General features: G+C 43.4%; 1 protein-coding gene across 6 annotated transcripts in view; it reads left to right on the forward strand.

The window, feature by feature from the left end:
• Positions 1-17327, forward strand: part of SPTBN1 (spectrin beta, non-erythrocytic 1) — a 135626-nt gene that overhangs the window by 67558 nt on the left and 50741 nt on the right. For all 6 annotated transcript variants that reach the window (XM_049799685.1, XM_049799684.1, XM_049799689.1 and 3 more), the window contains one exon: positions 13485-13636. In XM_049799685.1, coding sequence (XP_049655642.1) covers positions 13485-13636 — 152 coding nt within the window. The remainder of the gene's footprint in view (positions 1-13484; positions 13637-17327) is intronic.

Here is a 17327-nt window from a genome sequence, read left to right on the forward strand (position 1 = left end):
GGTGGGTGCACCCACTCCCACCCCCTGCATCAAGGGGGCTGTGCTGTGCCCTGCACGCCGGGGCTGGAGGTGCTGACGAAAGCCACAGGGTACGTGGCAGTTCATTGTTTAAGTGGATGAAGTCTAATTGGATCGAGGCTCTAATCTTGAGCCCAAAGGAGAAGGAAAGGGTATTGGGAACTATTTTAGATATGGCTGAGGGAACTGTATTTGCTTTCTCAGAGGTGAATGGCACGCCATTCCCTCTCTGTGTGTTCACAGGCTTCGTTCACCCTGTGGGGTGCGAGTTGCATTTCATCCTCATGGCCTCACCTGGTAACAGGAAGGTGTGTCTCACTTCTAGCTCAAGGAAGTAAATTTAGAAAATTGGCAATGCCCATAGACAATTTCCTGACTGTTCCCTAGGTGATGTCCTGGCCACTGTCACTTCTACAGGTGTGCTGATAATCCCTCACCCTCTTAATAGCAGATTATGTGCTGGTTGCATCTAGACATGATTGTTCGTAGCTGTTGCCTAACTCCTTATGGAAGGAGTTCACGGAGTGAGACATGGAAGTACGGCACATTTTTTTCCATAAACCTGCTGCTGCTCACGTATTAACTGCTTTTTCTCTCTGTCTCTCCCCCCAAATAAAGATGTTAATAATGATGTCTGATAGAGTATATTATAAAATCCCCATGATATAAATCCTTATTTACTGGAACATTTGCTCCTAACAGGCAAGTTGCACTGATACTGGCCTGCACATTGATGCTAATGATGCTCTGTGCCACTTGAAAGATGCTCGTGTGTCCTCTGCAGCTGGGGCCAGCCATGTTCCAGCTGGTTCCTTGCTGCAGATACTTTTTTTTTCTTAGCAAAAGCAGTCGCAAGTCATCCTGGAGAACAGATAACACTTAAGGACACCTAATATGTAAAATCTTTAGCCATGCAGCACGTCCTGGCAGTGGCATCCTCCATAGGGATGGAGCATAGTTCTGTACTGGCTCCCAGAGAGCTGCTCTCTCTAGGTTGGGCACAGCAAGGCTGGGATAAGCACCTGCCTGTTGTAACAACACAGAATAAAACAGCAGCTGAGAGGGGACTTTCCCCCCACCCTGTTTTTTCTGAATTACTAAAATGACTGGACAGGGTGGTGCGAGCTCCACAGTACCCATTTCAGGCTGTTTACTTCTCCTCCAGTCTCTGTGAGCGTAGCTGATCACATCCAGTTCCTAGCAGTTTTCAAGTGTACGTTTGTGAACTACCTAATGCCAGAACACCTTTTGTTTTCTGTGCTACGTAAGTCAGCTCTCCTTTCTGGTTTAGCTCCTGTTGCCAAGTTTAAAAACATTTCTCTGGCACTAGCTGCAGGTCACCGTGGACTTCATATTCAGGAGTGTATTCATGGAGGTTTTTCTTATGCATAAACATACTGCGTATTTGAGTTAGTCTGAAATATGCCCATAAGTTTGGAAACCTGAAAATCAGTGAGTTGTCATGTCTTCAGGTGTCAGGAACACACAAGTACAGTGCACACAATTCATGTAAGAAGCCATAAATACATTTTCATGCCCTGTGTACACATGTATGTCTGTGTGATTTGGCTATGAAGGTGTGTAAGATGGGTATAAGCACACAAACAGTCTTAGTTCAAAGAACCTGTTTGCATGTGTAAGGCAAATGTACAATAGTTCTGTGCTTAACAAATACCTGAGTTATTTTTTTAATGACATCAATATTGCATTAACAGACAACTGGGAGCATTAATCAGACACTTAGTTTTCAGAAGTTCTTGTGTTCTGTTTCCTTTATTAATTGCCATATTTCATCGTCTTTTTAAAAAATACAACCCAACAATATTGTTTCACATCTTGAGGGAGGGGAAAGCCCAGAATACAGAGCCCATGTGCAATGTGATTAAGGAGGCATCAGTGAAATGAGTTTGATCGGGAGTGTTTGGGTGCTTCTTATATTGATTATGCTGAGTGATGATGTTTGGCACTTAATTTTCTCAGTGTGCTAAAAGCTAAGGAAAGTAAGTGAAGGTAAATTATTGGGAGCTCTCATGGATAACTTCAATAGAAGCCACACCTTTGTACCCATGTAGAGCTTTTCAGTTTGCATAGTCAATGCATTCATTGCACAATTAGTACAACACACAAGTCAACTTTTAAGACTAGAAAAACAACTGACGCTTCTGGATGAAGATACACGCTTAAGGTGTTCAAAGTATAATTTTACCCAGCTAATTCCTTCAAATTTGTGTCACCTTTTAAATCTCAGAGAGATCTTTGAGCGTTTCAAACAAAGGGTGGGTTTTTTTTCTGGTACTGCTTTGAAAGTTATTACATGGGTAGGAAATACTGTGCTGGAAAGGTATCTTTTTTCCCCACTCTTGCATAACTCTAAAGGCTAAAATGATTTTGCTTAAACATGCCACACTGTCCCACAAAAGCAGATCAGTAAATGACCTTTGGATTGGAATCAAACAGACCAGCAGGAAACTTTTGAGGTGAGGAATTAGAATGTATGTGCAACTTGTTTGTACCTCAGAAGTCCCAAGAAAGCAGGTATGGCATAGTGAGAAAGATTTATTATTATTTTTTAATTACCATGTAGATTTCTTAAAAAAGAAGTTCAATACACAGTGACTGATTGGAATGTGTGTGTTGAAGTTTACATTGTGGTTCAGTTTTCTGGAGCTTTTCTTCAAAGAGCAAGCTAACAGATGAAGGCATCAATTCTGCCAGTCTCAAAAGACAAGAAGTCCAGGACTTCAGCTGGAGCTCTGCATGATGGGTTTGCAGATTAGAGCCAGAGAAGATTAGGGATTTTTCCTCTAACGCTTCTTATTAGCAGTTTGTTTCAGATCTCATTAAAATCCATTCATTTTTAAAACTCCCTTCTTAGAAGTAACTGCATGTTATAAATACCATGGTTCCTTTAGTTATACAAGTAATTTTCATTGTAATCTACAATTTTTTTATTGCTGTTACTCATTCAGCTTTCACCTTTGGGATTTAGCTTAGATCACAGGCTTGCTGAGCCATGGCCTGGTTTACCTGTGGTGTTACTGCTTTTACTCCACAACCTGTCAGTACAGCATAGTGCGTCTGACTCTACAATATAGCATGTGGTTATCAACAGTAAATTACTGTGTGACCATGGAAACTGGATGAACTAAACACATTGTTCAGCAAGGCTATGAAATCAGCTATTATTAATCCCTGATCAACGCAGTGGTTGTTTAAATACGTGTTCTTACACTTAAAATATTTCTCTGATAATGAAAATTATAATTTAACAGCAATTAATTATAACAGCATTTCTTAGCACAGAGATTTAATACTTTGAAAGGATTAAATGCATTCATCATAGATTTATTTATTTTCTATTCATGCTTTTCTGTCATTAAAGTAAAATTAGATTTAAACATGAAGCGACGTTTTGGCATTTCTTTCATGTATTTCTTTCTGACTGCAGTGAGTTTTTAAAGAAGCATGGTCAAAACATACCACAGCTTTGACTTTTCTCTCCATGTAATGTCTCAGCTTGTGCCTCAGATGAAAGAAAAGATCTCACAGCTCTCTGAAATCCCTCGATGGGATTCCATAGGAATACTAGCAGTTCAGTCTTCTGGCCTATTCTTGTTTAAGCTTGCTAAAATTCAGAGAACCACAGAATACTTCAGGTTGGAAGAGGAGTTTATTTGGTCCAGCACACCTACTCAAAGCAGGGTCAACTTCAATGTTAGATCAGGTTGCTTAGGGATTTGTCCTATTGAGATCTGAATATCCCTAAGGATGGAGATCCCACAGCTTGTGGGGGATTTAGTGTCTGAACACCCTCACGGTGACACATTGCTTCTTGATGTCCCATCAGAATTTCCCTTGCTTGGCTGCATCCAGCCTTGCACCACCACCAGCAGGTCTCCTTTCTCCAGGGTGGTGCATGCTGCTGTGAGCTTCTGTCCGCAATGCCTGGGTTTGCTCTGTAAAAGGTGGGTTTCAGCATTCATTTTTCTGTCTTCACAGTGAATGCTGAGTCCTCATGCCCATCCCTTATTGACTCATCTCTGCTTAGCAGTTACAGTTTCATATTTCCAAATACCTAGATAAGGAGGATCCCAGTCTGGTCACATAGTTGGATTGTAGAAGTAGCAGATTGCTGGTAGGCTTGTGTGAGAACTGTTGCATTACCTGCAGCTGTGAAGAAGAGGGAGGAGTGCTGAAAGGAAAAGACAACAACAGAAGTAAAAAACTCCAAGCCTCCTTCTCCCTACCCTTGTTTTTCCTCCTATAGACAACTGGGAATCAGCTGTAAAAACTCATTCTGCTGGGTTTGCTGAACACAGGAAGAAGATGGCCCTTATGTAGTGAAGTACCTGGCGTGTTCTCTGCCTGTGCCACGTCTTGCTCTCACCCTTGCTAACACTGCTAATCAGACAGTGGTTTGCGCAAGTATGGAAAACAGCAGCACTGCCTCCCCTCCAAAAACCTCTGGCACTTCCCTGCATTATGCTCATAATGTTTTTTAAAGGAAACTGCAAAGACCCCACAAGATTGTCTGTACTTGAAATAGTGTGGTGACCTCAGGTTTTCATTGTTCTTCTGTGGGAATTTCATAGTCAGTGTCTTGGGATAGGCCGATGCTTTTTCCATGCTCTTTTTCATTAAGTGATTTGTCTGTTAAACAGAGGGGGAAAAAATGGCAACAAGTGTAAACCACCAACATCACATCAGCCATAAGGCCTTTGTGGCCTTTTATGTTAAATGCTGACAACACTGATGTATTTTTCATGCTGTTTTTAAAAGGAGGTCTGTTTGAACTCTATAATGCATGCTTATTAGGCCATAAAGTTATTCCTTTATTCAACTGTACTTTTGCTGTTTTGCTGTAAAAATGGTTTTGTAACATTTTTCTCCAAACACGTTTGGGAGATCAGGTCTTGGTCCTCCTGAACATTTTTCACATAATGGACTTCAATAATGTGACTGGTTATATTGAAACCAGGGCAGATGGTGGTGTCTAAAGCTCAAGATGGGTGTAGGCATTGCCAAGAGCAGCACCTAGAAGTGTTAAACCATTTTAATCATCTACTTGGAAAGGTTGCATTTCTGTAGCTGCTTTGCATTTCATACAGAAAAACAAGCAGTCAGCTGGTATCCTGGAGTACCGGGAAAAAACAAGCTGAATGGTTAATGTTTATGAAATGGGCTGTGTGACAGGGTGTTCTCCATTGCAGGGAGCTGGTCATGATGCAGGAGATATTTACACAAGTTTGCATTCTAGTTTTCCTGGAGTTAAACAAGCAGTTCACATAGCTTGTGCCAATGTAGGGAGAGCTGAGCACATATCCTCTCTAAATCTGCTTAAATATGTCATCTTCATCTTCTGAACTAAAAAAAATAATAAAATAGTCTGAGTTATTCCACCAGTTTAATCTGCTAAAGCCTGATGACTTTTATGTTTCATTTATTTGCTGTGGGAGACTTTACAGCAACTTTTTGCAGATGAACATAATCATTCTTCTACATGAATCTGAAGCTGGCTTTCAGGAGGTTTATTTTTGTATTGCTGACACCAAAATGCAATAAACTCTGTGTAAAAATAAAGACAATGAAGGGACCTGCCCTTCCACACCCCGTAATGCTTGGCTGGCTACCGGACATTGTTCTGTGCATCATTTTATTGTGTGAGTGAGGTTTAGTGACATCAAAGAGAGAAAGCAGCAGAATTGTTTTTTCCACATGCTGCATTATGTAGCTTTCCCTTTTTTCTTTTCAGAGCATTTTCAGCAGTGAAAGTAGTCACATGTTGTAACGTTTAGTAGAGAAGGGTAGATATTTAATAGGATTTAGAAGCTGGTCGGTGCTTCCTAGTAAAAGAGAATGGATTGCTGAACACACCCCTGACTCCTGAACAACAATGTCTGTGTAGCAGAATCGGGAAAGCAGCAAGGATTTTGCTCCTAATGAAAATCACCAGCATGGACAAAATCACCTCGTTGCTTTGTTATCTTTCACGTTTTCATTCAAGTTCTTGTCTAAGTAATGTTTGAGCGTGTAAAAAGCCTTGGTGTAATCCCACCATTTTTGATGGGGAAGTCACTCCACAGATTACTTTGTGCCATAAAATAACCATAACAAATACATCCTACTTGCATCAAAACCATCAGCTGCAGTCATTCCTCCATGTTAAACTGTCTGCAAGATTGAAGTAAAAATGAAGGAGATGCCTTTTTTTTGTAAAGTTCACCTGTTGTTTCTAGGCATTGGACCCATGTGTATTGTGTTCTCTGTATAAAATGTGTGTAAGTTTGACTTCCTGCAGGTTTCATTCTAGGTTGTTGCTTGCCTCTGCATGTGTGTGTTACGGACTTCTGTCTTCTCTGTTAAACTCATTTTTTTCCATTTTCATCAATTCCTGTTTTCAATCCTGACCCGTTATCTGCAGCTGGAGGAAAGCAGCATCCACTGTTTAGTTTTATTGCCCCACTAGTAAAGTGGAGATAGTCACAGGACACTTGAATGTTAAGAGAAAGTAATTTTATTTCCTTTCCTCTACGGAGACTTAATAGAGCTCCTCCTAACTGCGTGATCCTTCCTCCTTCCACATTTTCTTCCCCGTTGATTGATTCCAACATATTTTAATTTAGACTTTCTGTGTGTGACTCTGCATGCTTATGCATTGTTCTTTCTGGGCTTCTTATTGCTACACATACTAATATAGCGTGTACCGGAACCGTGTGAAAAGGCCATCATTTTGCGAGTGTTTATCCAAGCAGCTGTTTCTCTCCTCAGCTGATGCAGTACAGATGCACAGAGGTGCTTTTTCCCCTCTGGGTTATATTTAGTGTTGCATCAGTTGACTGATTTGCCTTGCCATGCAGCCCCCCAGGCAGGCAGCCCGTCCCACGGAGGGTGCCAGCCGAGTCTCTCCTCTCACCCCAAGGGTGGGGTCCTGCTAGGCTGTCAGGAGCACACAAAACCCAACCTCGGCCTCCCTCCCGGGCATGGATCGTAGGCCAGGGCTGCTGGTAGTCCCTAGCCTTCCTCTGAGCATCCAGCCCTCAGTTTGGACAGGAAATTTAAGGACCAGGAGCCACCAGCATTGTTCTTTTCTCAAGGCGCTGCTGGGGTGTAAAGCAAAGGAGCTCTTACTTGGTCCTGTCGGATCCGCTGAGGGGTCTGCGTACCGGCCTGGAGGCCACGTACGGTGGAGTTGTTTTGTACAAGCCTGTGCTCAAGCCTGCCTGAAACAAGAGAGGTTAGACCTGTATTAGAATTATTTCATGTTCAGTATGGGTCTCCTGTTACTATAACGAAGGTTGTTTCCTGATAACATCTAGTTTGATCACAATGTTCTGGCACTAGCAGCTGATCTGCCATTCTGTCGGGCATCTTTCTCAATTTAAAAACTTTCAAACACGGCTGGAATTTGTGAAACTGTGAATATTACTGTCTATTTAACTCCATACCTTCACGTCTACGGGAAAACATAAAAGCGATATCCTGCACCCTGAAAACCTACAGTAATGGGAATGTTGTCCTGTGAAAGGAAGCACTTGTTTTCTCTTTGCACGGTTAACCTGGGTTATGATCTGGGGAATTCTGGGAAACTGTGGATATTGGATATCAGCAAAAGTGGTGCGCCCGGAGCAACGCTCAGCTGATCTCTGAGTCAGTGTGTTTAGCAATGCTTCATGTAGGGTGCACACTGGCTGCATGTGTTGCTATAGTGAAAATATAATATTTCTAAGCTGGAAAAATTACTTTTGGCATGGAAATCAAAATGTAGGAGACAGCTTTTGGAGTTAGGGATTAAAACTCATCCCTAATTTGTCTTTTTTGAGCTATTACAGGGATCCACTAACACTGATAATGGGTAGAGCAGGCTGCCTGCCGTCTGCGCTTGGCAGGGAGGATTTCGGTGCCTCTGACAACTGGGCTGTCCCAAGGTGGCTGCACACACACGGAGTGCCCGGCAGCAGTCCTAGACACTCGGTGGTCCTTTCAGCTTCCCTTTTGTGCTCGAATTTCTCTGCTTTCTTCAGTAGCATTTCAGCTCCTGTGAGAGCCCCCCCTTCCCTGTGTATCTGGTGGGATGTGGAGGCCTTTGCAGCCCAGGGGCTGGCAGTAGCTGTTGCACACTGAGAATTGTTTCACCTGTCTTGGGGTGGCAACAGCGTGCGCCAAACTTATTTGCCATTCAGTTTGAAACAGATTCAAGGTCAGTTTGTTGAAAATGTGGTTTGACCGGTATGGAAGGGAGCAGGTCGTCTTCAAGCTGTTTTTAGAAAACAGGCGGCTGCACGGGTAACCTTTGCTACTGCAGTCACGCACAGGGGCTGGGGCTGATAACGCTTTCTGGCATGTGGGAGCAGCAAAGGGGTCATGGGGGCCCATGTCCCCCTCAGCCGGCTCCTGCAGCCATGCATTTTCCAGGGCAGTTAAGACAAATTCTCCGTTATTCTGGCACAGCCTTATTGAGTTCATTCAGCAGAGTTGAGCGTGTGACAGGAGGAGGATGGTGTATGTGACCCCCCCTGCTTACTGTCCCTCACTGGGGATTCAGTGACTGACACCCCAACTTTGGTCTTTCAGAAAGTTAACTACGTTTTTGTTTAGGGTTTTTTCTCATCCAATTAGTAGGGGAAGAAATTACTCTCCTCAAGTGGGGAAGGGGATGGATGCCTGTTTGTGATCCCATCCAGCCCTGGTTTATGTGAATTTCAGTGTACAAATTCCAGGTTATTTACTAAACTTCTAAACAAAGTCAGTCCTTGATTTATCACATCACAGAGCTGAGTTTGCAAGCCACTCTATGCTAGTAGTATTGTCGTGGGGGTTTCCGCATAAAGGAAATTTCCTTCCCAGTGTTGCTTCAAGATAAGTTGGATTCTCTATTATCAATACTGCTGTTAGAGCGGCTTCCGTTTTCCTGCTGTGCGTGTTTTGCATGTTGCGCATTTCTCTTTACCCTTGGGAAACAAATGTTTTCACAAGCTGTAGGACGCTTGGAGCTCCACCCATATCCTCTAGTTTTAATTAATCTTCAAAATCTAAACCTGTGTTTTTGAAAGTACGAAGGACATCTGTCAAAATGATCACATGAGATTCATAGCACTTCAGGGCCCATCACTGATGTTAAATCCCTGGTGTCATCACTCATGGATGCATCTGGCCCTTAGTGTGTAGATTTTCACACAGCAATGCACGTTAAAAGTGCCATAGTTGTGTTCTGTGCTTAGCCAGATTGTCAGAGCTGTAAGTACCACTTATGTATGCATATGTATGTATGCTTCTTTCTCTGAAACATATAACCAAAATGCATTGGTTTTGATTCTGTGTGAGTTTTAACCTGAAACCCCGAAGCAGAAAAACACAGTTTATCAGTTTGAAAGGGTTGGTAAAAGCGTTGCAAAAACCTGCAGTCATTGTGAAACACCATGTAGAAATAATCAGGAGAGGTTTTAACATGACCAACCCCAGTCACACAACTTTCAAAACGGGCTTGTTTTGCTTTCCCACGTTGTGGAAGCACAACAGGCGTTAAGTGATGCGGGGGTAAGAACGGCTGCTGCCTTCTCCCTTCTGGTGTTTCTATTGCTAATAACGTCGGCAGGGAATTAGAGAGCTGCGCTCTGCCTGTGCCAAGTGCGTGATAAAGAGTGGCCTTCCTGGGTGACTGGCCCATTAGGAGACTGAAAGAGCTGCTGTGCCTCTCCAGTGGCTTCTTTCTGAGATAAGTTGCTGGTTGTCCCCAAGTGAGCAGGTCGGGGCTGGCTCTTGCATGGTGCGGCAGGGTTTTCCCATGGGGCTGGGATCTCACTGCTTTTGGCCATTCTTGCTGTGAATCAGAGGAGAGGAGAGGAGAAGGGAAGAAAACGAAAAGCTATTAGTGGCTACAGCAGTGAAGTTGTTCAGACATATGTGAAGAGCCGACAGTAGGCTCAGCGTGTGGAGTTAGCGCTGAAACTATCAGAGCTGTGGTCCCAGTAGAGATTTTCACACTATTTTTATCTGGCGGGGTGAACAGGGAGGAGGACGGTGCTGCAGAGGATGGGTGGGGATCAGGTGAGAGGGGGTGAAAACGAGAGCGAGCGCAGGGCGGGTGAGGAGCCGGAAAAACTAACTGAGCCCTTGAACTTCTCACCATAAACAGGAAATCGAGGACCACAGAGAGCGAAACAGAGGAAACGGGAAGGCAGAAGGGGAGAGGCAGCAACTGCGTTTGAACTAGACTAGAGAAAACACACATTATGGCACCAAGCATCAGCTACCAAAGAACCGAGGGCCTCTACCTAGTCAGGGAGAGCCTGTAAGCTGTGTTCCCATCCTCTCCCTCACTGATAATTCAGTGCGCTTGAGGATGCTGAGGCAACACTGAGGAAAAGGAGTCACTGGGAACTTTCTCAGGGTTTTTCCCCTGAATCCCCACTGCCTGAAGAGTCCACCTTCATGTCCTCTTTTAGGCCCAGTGATTGTGCTGGGGTGGGGAAGGCTTTTTGGGAGAGTGATCCCTCAGCCACCTCAGCACTGTCTGCAGGAGGGACCCATCTTCCCCCTCCCGAAAGGGCTGCCTCATTTTTTGACTTCCTTTGAATTGCTTTCAACAACAGAAGATCCTAAGCTGGTGTTAATTAATACAACAGCACCAAAGTTTTCACAACCTGACTTGTCATGTCACTGTATTTCCCACGTCATATCTTTAATCTGTTCAAAATTAGGCTCTGACCCTTCATCATCTTTTAATAAACCACATGGGTGATGTTCTTCTCTTACCCATTATTTTTATCGTGATCCCAAACTGGGAGGATTGTTGATAACCATAACTTTTGACCAAAGATTTTTTAATGGATGTCTTCATGATGGTATTTGATAGCTTTTTTGTTTTACATAACATTTTCTCCGACCAGCTCTATTTTTAGGATCCTGTACATCCATATTTCTCTTCGGAATGAATGTAACTACAGGGACCTCTGGATGTTGTGCTTCTGTATAGAGACTACAGGGATTAAATAAATGAACTTGCTGAGCTGTTTTGGGGCTTGTTCAAGCTGGTGAAGGGAGATGTGGTAATTTCTGTTGGAATTTTCTTTTAAAAGCACCAACTATTGCAAGGTTTTTCTTCTGTGACTCATTTCAAAAAAATACTTCAACTAAAAGGATGGATTACTAGACAAGCAGATATGCAGATACAGCATTCCCAGGAACTTGCTATAAATAGTTCATAAAATACATATTTAAGGTTAGTAGACACTATATTTAAATCATTACTTGGACAGACAACTATTTCCACTGCTCAGATGCTTTGGGTTTTTTCTTTGATCTAGGATTGAATAAGCCATGTTGTGACACCACTGGTACGAATTGCAACATGGGTAGGGGATGCTGCAGCTTTTGACTGGAAAGATAGTATTTATTTTTATAGTATTGTCTTGCTGGAGTAAGGTTTGGGCTTTCTAATGAACTGACCATTCTCCTGTTTGCACAATGCTTTATACACGATGCACAGTGGAGCCCCGTGCTGCTGATGCTGTGATGTTCTGACAGTAAAGGGCACGTGCAACAGGCGGTGTTGGTGCGGTCTGGAGCAGAGCAGGGGGGCTGAGGTTTGGGCAGCCGGGGGTGGGCACGTGTTGCTGCTTTTGAGAAACTTCAGTTGGCTCCTCTCCATGCACTGGAAAGCAAGCCGCAGTTATTGCTAATTTCCTGTTCGTGTCCTATATTTTAGCAATCCTCTCCTTCATACAGAGTGAGGACAAACAAGAGTAATGCAAACTGTCAATTCATTGAAAGCATATTGCTGTTTTATCACAACTCCCACCTTTTTCAGCTTTCCAAGCCCCATTTTCTTAATTTCACACCTTATAGGTAGGTAAAAGCTGTTACAAATGGGACAGTTTCATTGCATTAGTTTTGGTCACGTCCTACTACATGGGTAGCAAGAATAAATTCAGAAATATATGAGAGGAACTGAAATCTTTGGGTGTGGTTTATGTAATTCGGCAAACTGCCACTGAAGTGCTGGTCTGCTCTCCCGCTCCTTATCAGATTCCTCCTCCTTGCCACCATTCTACTACATCATTTCTTTTCTTGCTGTCTTTTTTTCTTTTACTTGTTTCCCAACTTTCTATCCTCTTCAGCATCAGCTTCTTTATCATTCCTTGTCACCAAGATCAGGCTTTTGCTGCTGTCCCCAAGGTCCTGCAGGTGTGGAGGCTGTAGCTGTTTATGAACCTGCTGGGATCATGTCCCCACCATGCTGTGCTGCCAGGAAGGGGGCACATCCTTCTTTCTGAAGGACAGTATCCACTGAAACCCTGGGTAGTCAGATATAAACTGCATTGATCTGCACCATCACTAACATTTTCTCTGTTTCAAACAACGTACTTGGAGTTTTCAGAGCTGCACATGTTACATTGTGGTTTAGGATTTACCAGCCTTCATGTCCTGTTTCTGAATGTGACAGCAACTTCAAGGAGACCTATGTGAGGCTTAGTTGCTCAGCTGCTTGGAAAAGCAGAATGCTTTCATTTGTATGTCTAATTACGGACTTTGGAGTCCAAGTTTGAGCACCTGTGTTTTGACAAATTTGGTCTGTAGTAGATCCCTGCTTAGTGAAATGACTTTTTGCTAACAAGGAAGGGCTTCATCCAAAGCCCTTGGCCACAGAATTTAACCACAAAGTTGTATAATATTTTCTGTCTGAGAGTTCTCAGCTTGGCAAATAGCTGTTTAGGAGTTTCTGAATTAATGTGGACTGTAGTGAGCCTGTGCATTAAGAGAGCTCTCATAGCCAATGTTTTCATGTATAAACAGTTGTGAAACACTCTGGGAAAGGAAGGTGGAAAGAACCTATTTTTCTATGGCTTTAAATAAATGCAAGTTTTCCATAACTGTATGTTTGAAGTAAAGTTCATCTTGACATTGTGTAAATACAGTTACAAATGTTGAATTTGCAAATAAATATTGTAAAGAGAAGGGAAAAAAGTAAATGGGAAGCTTTGGTCTCTGTTCTCTTTTGTACCTATCTTAATCTAAAACAACTTCTTGTATTTCAGGGGATCTGTTGTGGATTTGTGTGTGGATTTGAGAGCAGATGTTGGCGTGTTCTTCCAGTGGTGGAAGATAACTCTTGATCAAATTACTGGACAGTTTGATCAGCCCAAAGGGGCTTTTACAGTGTAGGTCTACAACAGACCTCTTTATACCTTGAGGAAGCTGCTTAGCTGAGCAGCAAGTAAGCCTGCAATCCGTGGTTCAGATTTATTCCATAGATAGTAACTCAGTAAAATTCCCACTGACATTAGAAAATGTCATAAAATAGAAAGAAAGGTGGATTTTCAGTAAAAAGTCCCAATTTCTTCAATGATTGTGCCAAGAAGAGAAGCCATAGCTTACATTTAATGTTAGACATGTTTGAACATCACATTTTCACGTAGGTACATGAACTGTGACTTATTTTGAGTAATGTTGTGGTGTTTTCCTAACAGATGAACGTGAGGCAGTTCAGAAGAAGACTTTCACAAAGTGGGTTAATTCCCACTTGGCACGTGTATCATGCAGAATTACAGATTTGTACACTGACCTTCGCGATGGAAGGATGCTCATCAAACTTCTGGAAGTTCTTTCAGGAGAGAGACTTGTAAGTGTTTATTAATATTCCTTGTGGGATTTTTGTTTTGGTTTTGGGTAGGTTTTTTGGTGAATCTTTGGCTTGACTGAAGTACAGCAAAACTGAGTACTGAGGGTTCAGTACTGCAAATGTCTTTTTATGTATTAAAGAAAAAAAAAAAGTAGTCTATTGCTTCACCTGGATCCAGGCACTATTTAAATATATTCTTAATGGTTTCAGTAGGAGTCAAAGGAGGTCTCCTCCAAGGGGTCCTTGCTGGTGAGATGCTGCGTGCTTCCAGCAGCATACTCCCTGCTCCTCCATCTGAGAGGCGCAGAGCCCTAAATGTTCTCCAGCCCCTTAGACCATCTCCGTAACGGCGAATTAGATGTGCTGAGGAACATTCCCGGGCACTGTGGCCAGGTGGCCTGTTTCTGTGCTAGTGAACACAGCTGCTGGATGGAGGTGGCTGTGTGCAGGCTGCCTGCCCGCCCAAGGCCTGGGACATCCCTTCTTCCTTCCCTGGAGTGCGCTGGGGGGTCGTGGAGGACAGCTGGTTGGAGCGGGCCAAGTCCACCCTGTGAAGCATTGCAGCTGTTTTAGTCGTGGTGTTAATTGCACCCCACTGCTCAGGAGTTCTCCTGGGTGTACTTGATTTTACTAGGATAGATAAGGCTTGGATTTTATTTGGTTAGAGGAATACCTAAAAATGAATTTAAATAAATGGTGCTCGTTCTTTCTTTGGGCATGCTGAGAGAGCCCTCTCGATACCAGCCCAAGGGAGTAGCGAGTAAGAAAATCCCTGTAGTGAAAAATGCTGCTGCATGACAGGAAAACTGGGTGTCAGGTAATGACTGGGTATCAGTTTTTCCTTCAGTTCCTTAAATGATGGCTATGCTCTTAACTACCTAATTTAAAGCAATCTTTTCAAAGAAATACGGGTCTTTAGCTAAGACCTAAGGCTACATGAGGTTGCGACTGTGTAATCGCTTGTCATCAAGCACTCCTATTAATGGAAGCTCCATGGCTTAAGACTCTGTGTAATGAATTGAACATATGGCCCACGGTGTAGTGTCTGTACAGTAATGCAAGAAAGGGAGATTTTCAAATGCATCTGTGAGGGTAAGGAAACTCTGACGTGCATAGAAGTACCCTGTGTGGATGAAGGTATTGTGTGGATGTTTGTCAATTGTGTCAATGTTTGTCAACTACAATTTGCTCAAAATATGTTTCTCTCTATGCCAAATCTTTTGCTTCAGTGAAGTATTAGGTTTGACGTGTTCACTGCAGGTAGCAGATGTTATTCATACAGGAATAACTGAGACCAACATGCCCCATTATTTGAGGATTCAGACAACAACCATGCCACCTCCGTTTAAATCTTCATATCTGCCTGCCAAGATTTGACTTTCAGTGTCAAATAGCAGTGGTGTAGCTCAGAGCAGCCGTGTGACTCTTGCTGCATGATTCACTTAAATTTTTCACTCCAGGTTTTGAAAAATGCAAACAGAGCTTACGCAGCTGTTCGGGTGGGGAGGGCGCAGGAGCCACCCGGTGAGACTGCTGGATCTGCACTTGCATCATCGTTTGCGTATCACATTGGCAGCTGCCTGCACCACCGCAAATTCTTTTTGTAGCTTCGTTATCTCAGGATGGAGGACAGTAGTCTCTGTTTGAACAGTACATTCCACCACACCTTCCTGTGCAAACAAGAATACAGATAACGCAATGCACTAAACCTTGAGACAATTACGCACAACAAAAATATTCCAGGAGGATCGGCACGTAGCATCCACTTGCTGATGTTCTCCAGCCTTTTGGAGTTTATTTTAGGTGGTATTGGTTAGGTTCTGACATCTCCGTGACACCCAGGCAGAAATCTAAAGGCAGTATCTTATGCAGAAAGCTTAAAATCAAGACAAGAAACATCAAATGGTAAGAAAGCAATAAACAAATGCAGAAACTAGCCTGGATAATTATTTTAATATGGTGTGTTTACTGAAGCAGTAGAACAAACAGGAATATTCTTCTCACTTTTGAAACTGGGATTCAGACTCTGGAGCTGGAGCCATACGCCTGTGGAGCAGAGCCTGGGATTTAGGATGCTAATCAGGGAAGCAGGACTGCTGTTTGCCCTCTATAACACCTCCAGCCTCATTTCCACAAACCCTGCATTTTTCAAAAGCTGTTGTGATTTTTAATGATGAAAACCCAGAGTCCTTGAAGGTGTGTTGGAGAAACTCAAAATAAGAGCATCCAATAAGGGCAACAGCTACATCTTCCTGTCTTTGCTCAGCTTGATTCTTAATCCTAGTGTTTAGTCCAGACCTTACTGCATCAGGTCCTCTGGACAGCACAGTATTTGGAAAGAAAGTGATAGCATGCAATAGTCTCACTGAGCAAAGCAGAAAAGAATCCAGCTAGTATGAAAAGACAGTTGTAATTTTGTTTGCACATACTGTTAACTAGCGTCTCCCAAACAGAAAAATAAAGCTGAGAATTGTTTTCAGCATAAAATTAAGCATTTAGCTCAGTTTCTTCCATAGCTATATAAAGGATTACTAAATTCCTTACAATTCCTGGATGCTCAAAGGTCAAACTGTTTAAGCAGATTCTCTGTAGTGAGTCCTGTCATGTTTTCTGTTGAAAAAGGCAAGATTTTTGATGTAAAACATTTTCCTGATCATGTGCATGTGAAGACGCTGAGTTGAGGTAAATACAATAAAGGATGCATTCAGTGAGCGTGATTTCCCTCTGGTTAATTTCTGGATTTGCATTGCCCCAGCGAAGGCAAAAGTTGCGTTTCAGTATGTCTCATCTTGAGGCTGTGCAGGAGTGTGGCGAGCACAGCCACACCTTGTACAAATTGGACTCAGACGCCTCTTCCTCTTTTTGTTGCAGAATGGGGGGTTAAACTGTATGGCCTGCCTGGGTGGAGGGACAGAAAAATTGAACCTTCTGTCTTCTCGGGGTGCCCAACATTTTGTGGCTGGGCAGCACTATTGTTCTCATCCGTGCAGGAATTTGAAGTGCCTTCTTGGGCCGTTAATAAATCTGCCACTGCTGCTTAGAAAGGGCCGCAGTCGGTTGTTCCCATGTTTTGGGAACACCATCGTAAAAGCGAGCACACCTTGTGAAGCTGCTCTCGGGCTCTCAGGTGTGGCAATGGGCTGGACCGAGTCGTGGGCCGGGCAGCTGTGGGCCGCAGCCTCGCCTCTGCCTTCCCCTGCAGCTGGGCACTCCCTCTCCCCTCCTGGGAACAGCCTTCCTACCTGTATTTTGCAAGATTAAATTAAACCCGTGGTCCAGTTTACCACGCTGGTGGGTGGCTGATGGTACCAGCAGAAGGATGGATCCCGGATTGTCCCTGCTGATAGCGAGGGATCTCTGTCTGGTTTCAGCCCACCATGTAACCTCACTCTTGCTCCCACTCACGCTATGGCTCTTCACCCTGCACTTGGCAGTATTTGGGGTGTATGGTATGTGTATAGGGTATACATGCCATTTGTGCCTCTTTGGAGGGACTTCTATATCCAAAAGCAGCAGCAGTTTCCTGGAAATTTTTGCCCTTGCTGGGAGTTATGGGTTGACTTTCTCTGCGTTGTTACCCAGCCTCTGGAGGAGAACGGTGCCAACTGAAAGCTGAAGTGAAGCTAATGACCTCAGGGGTTTACATGTCCTGAAGGGTATCTTTCCAGCAAGTGTTTCATCTTTGTGACGC

Source organism: Accipiter gentilis, chromosome 5 (assembly GCF_929443795.1).
Source record: "Accipiter gentilis chromosome 5, bAccGen1.1, whole genome shotgun sequence".
Classification (NCBI taxonomy): Eukaryota; Metazoa; Chordata; class Aves; order Accipitriformes; family Accipitridae; genus Astur; species Astur gentilis.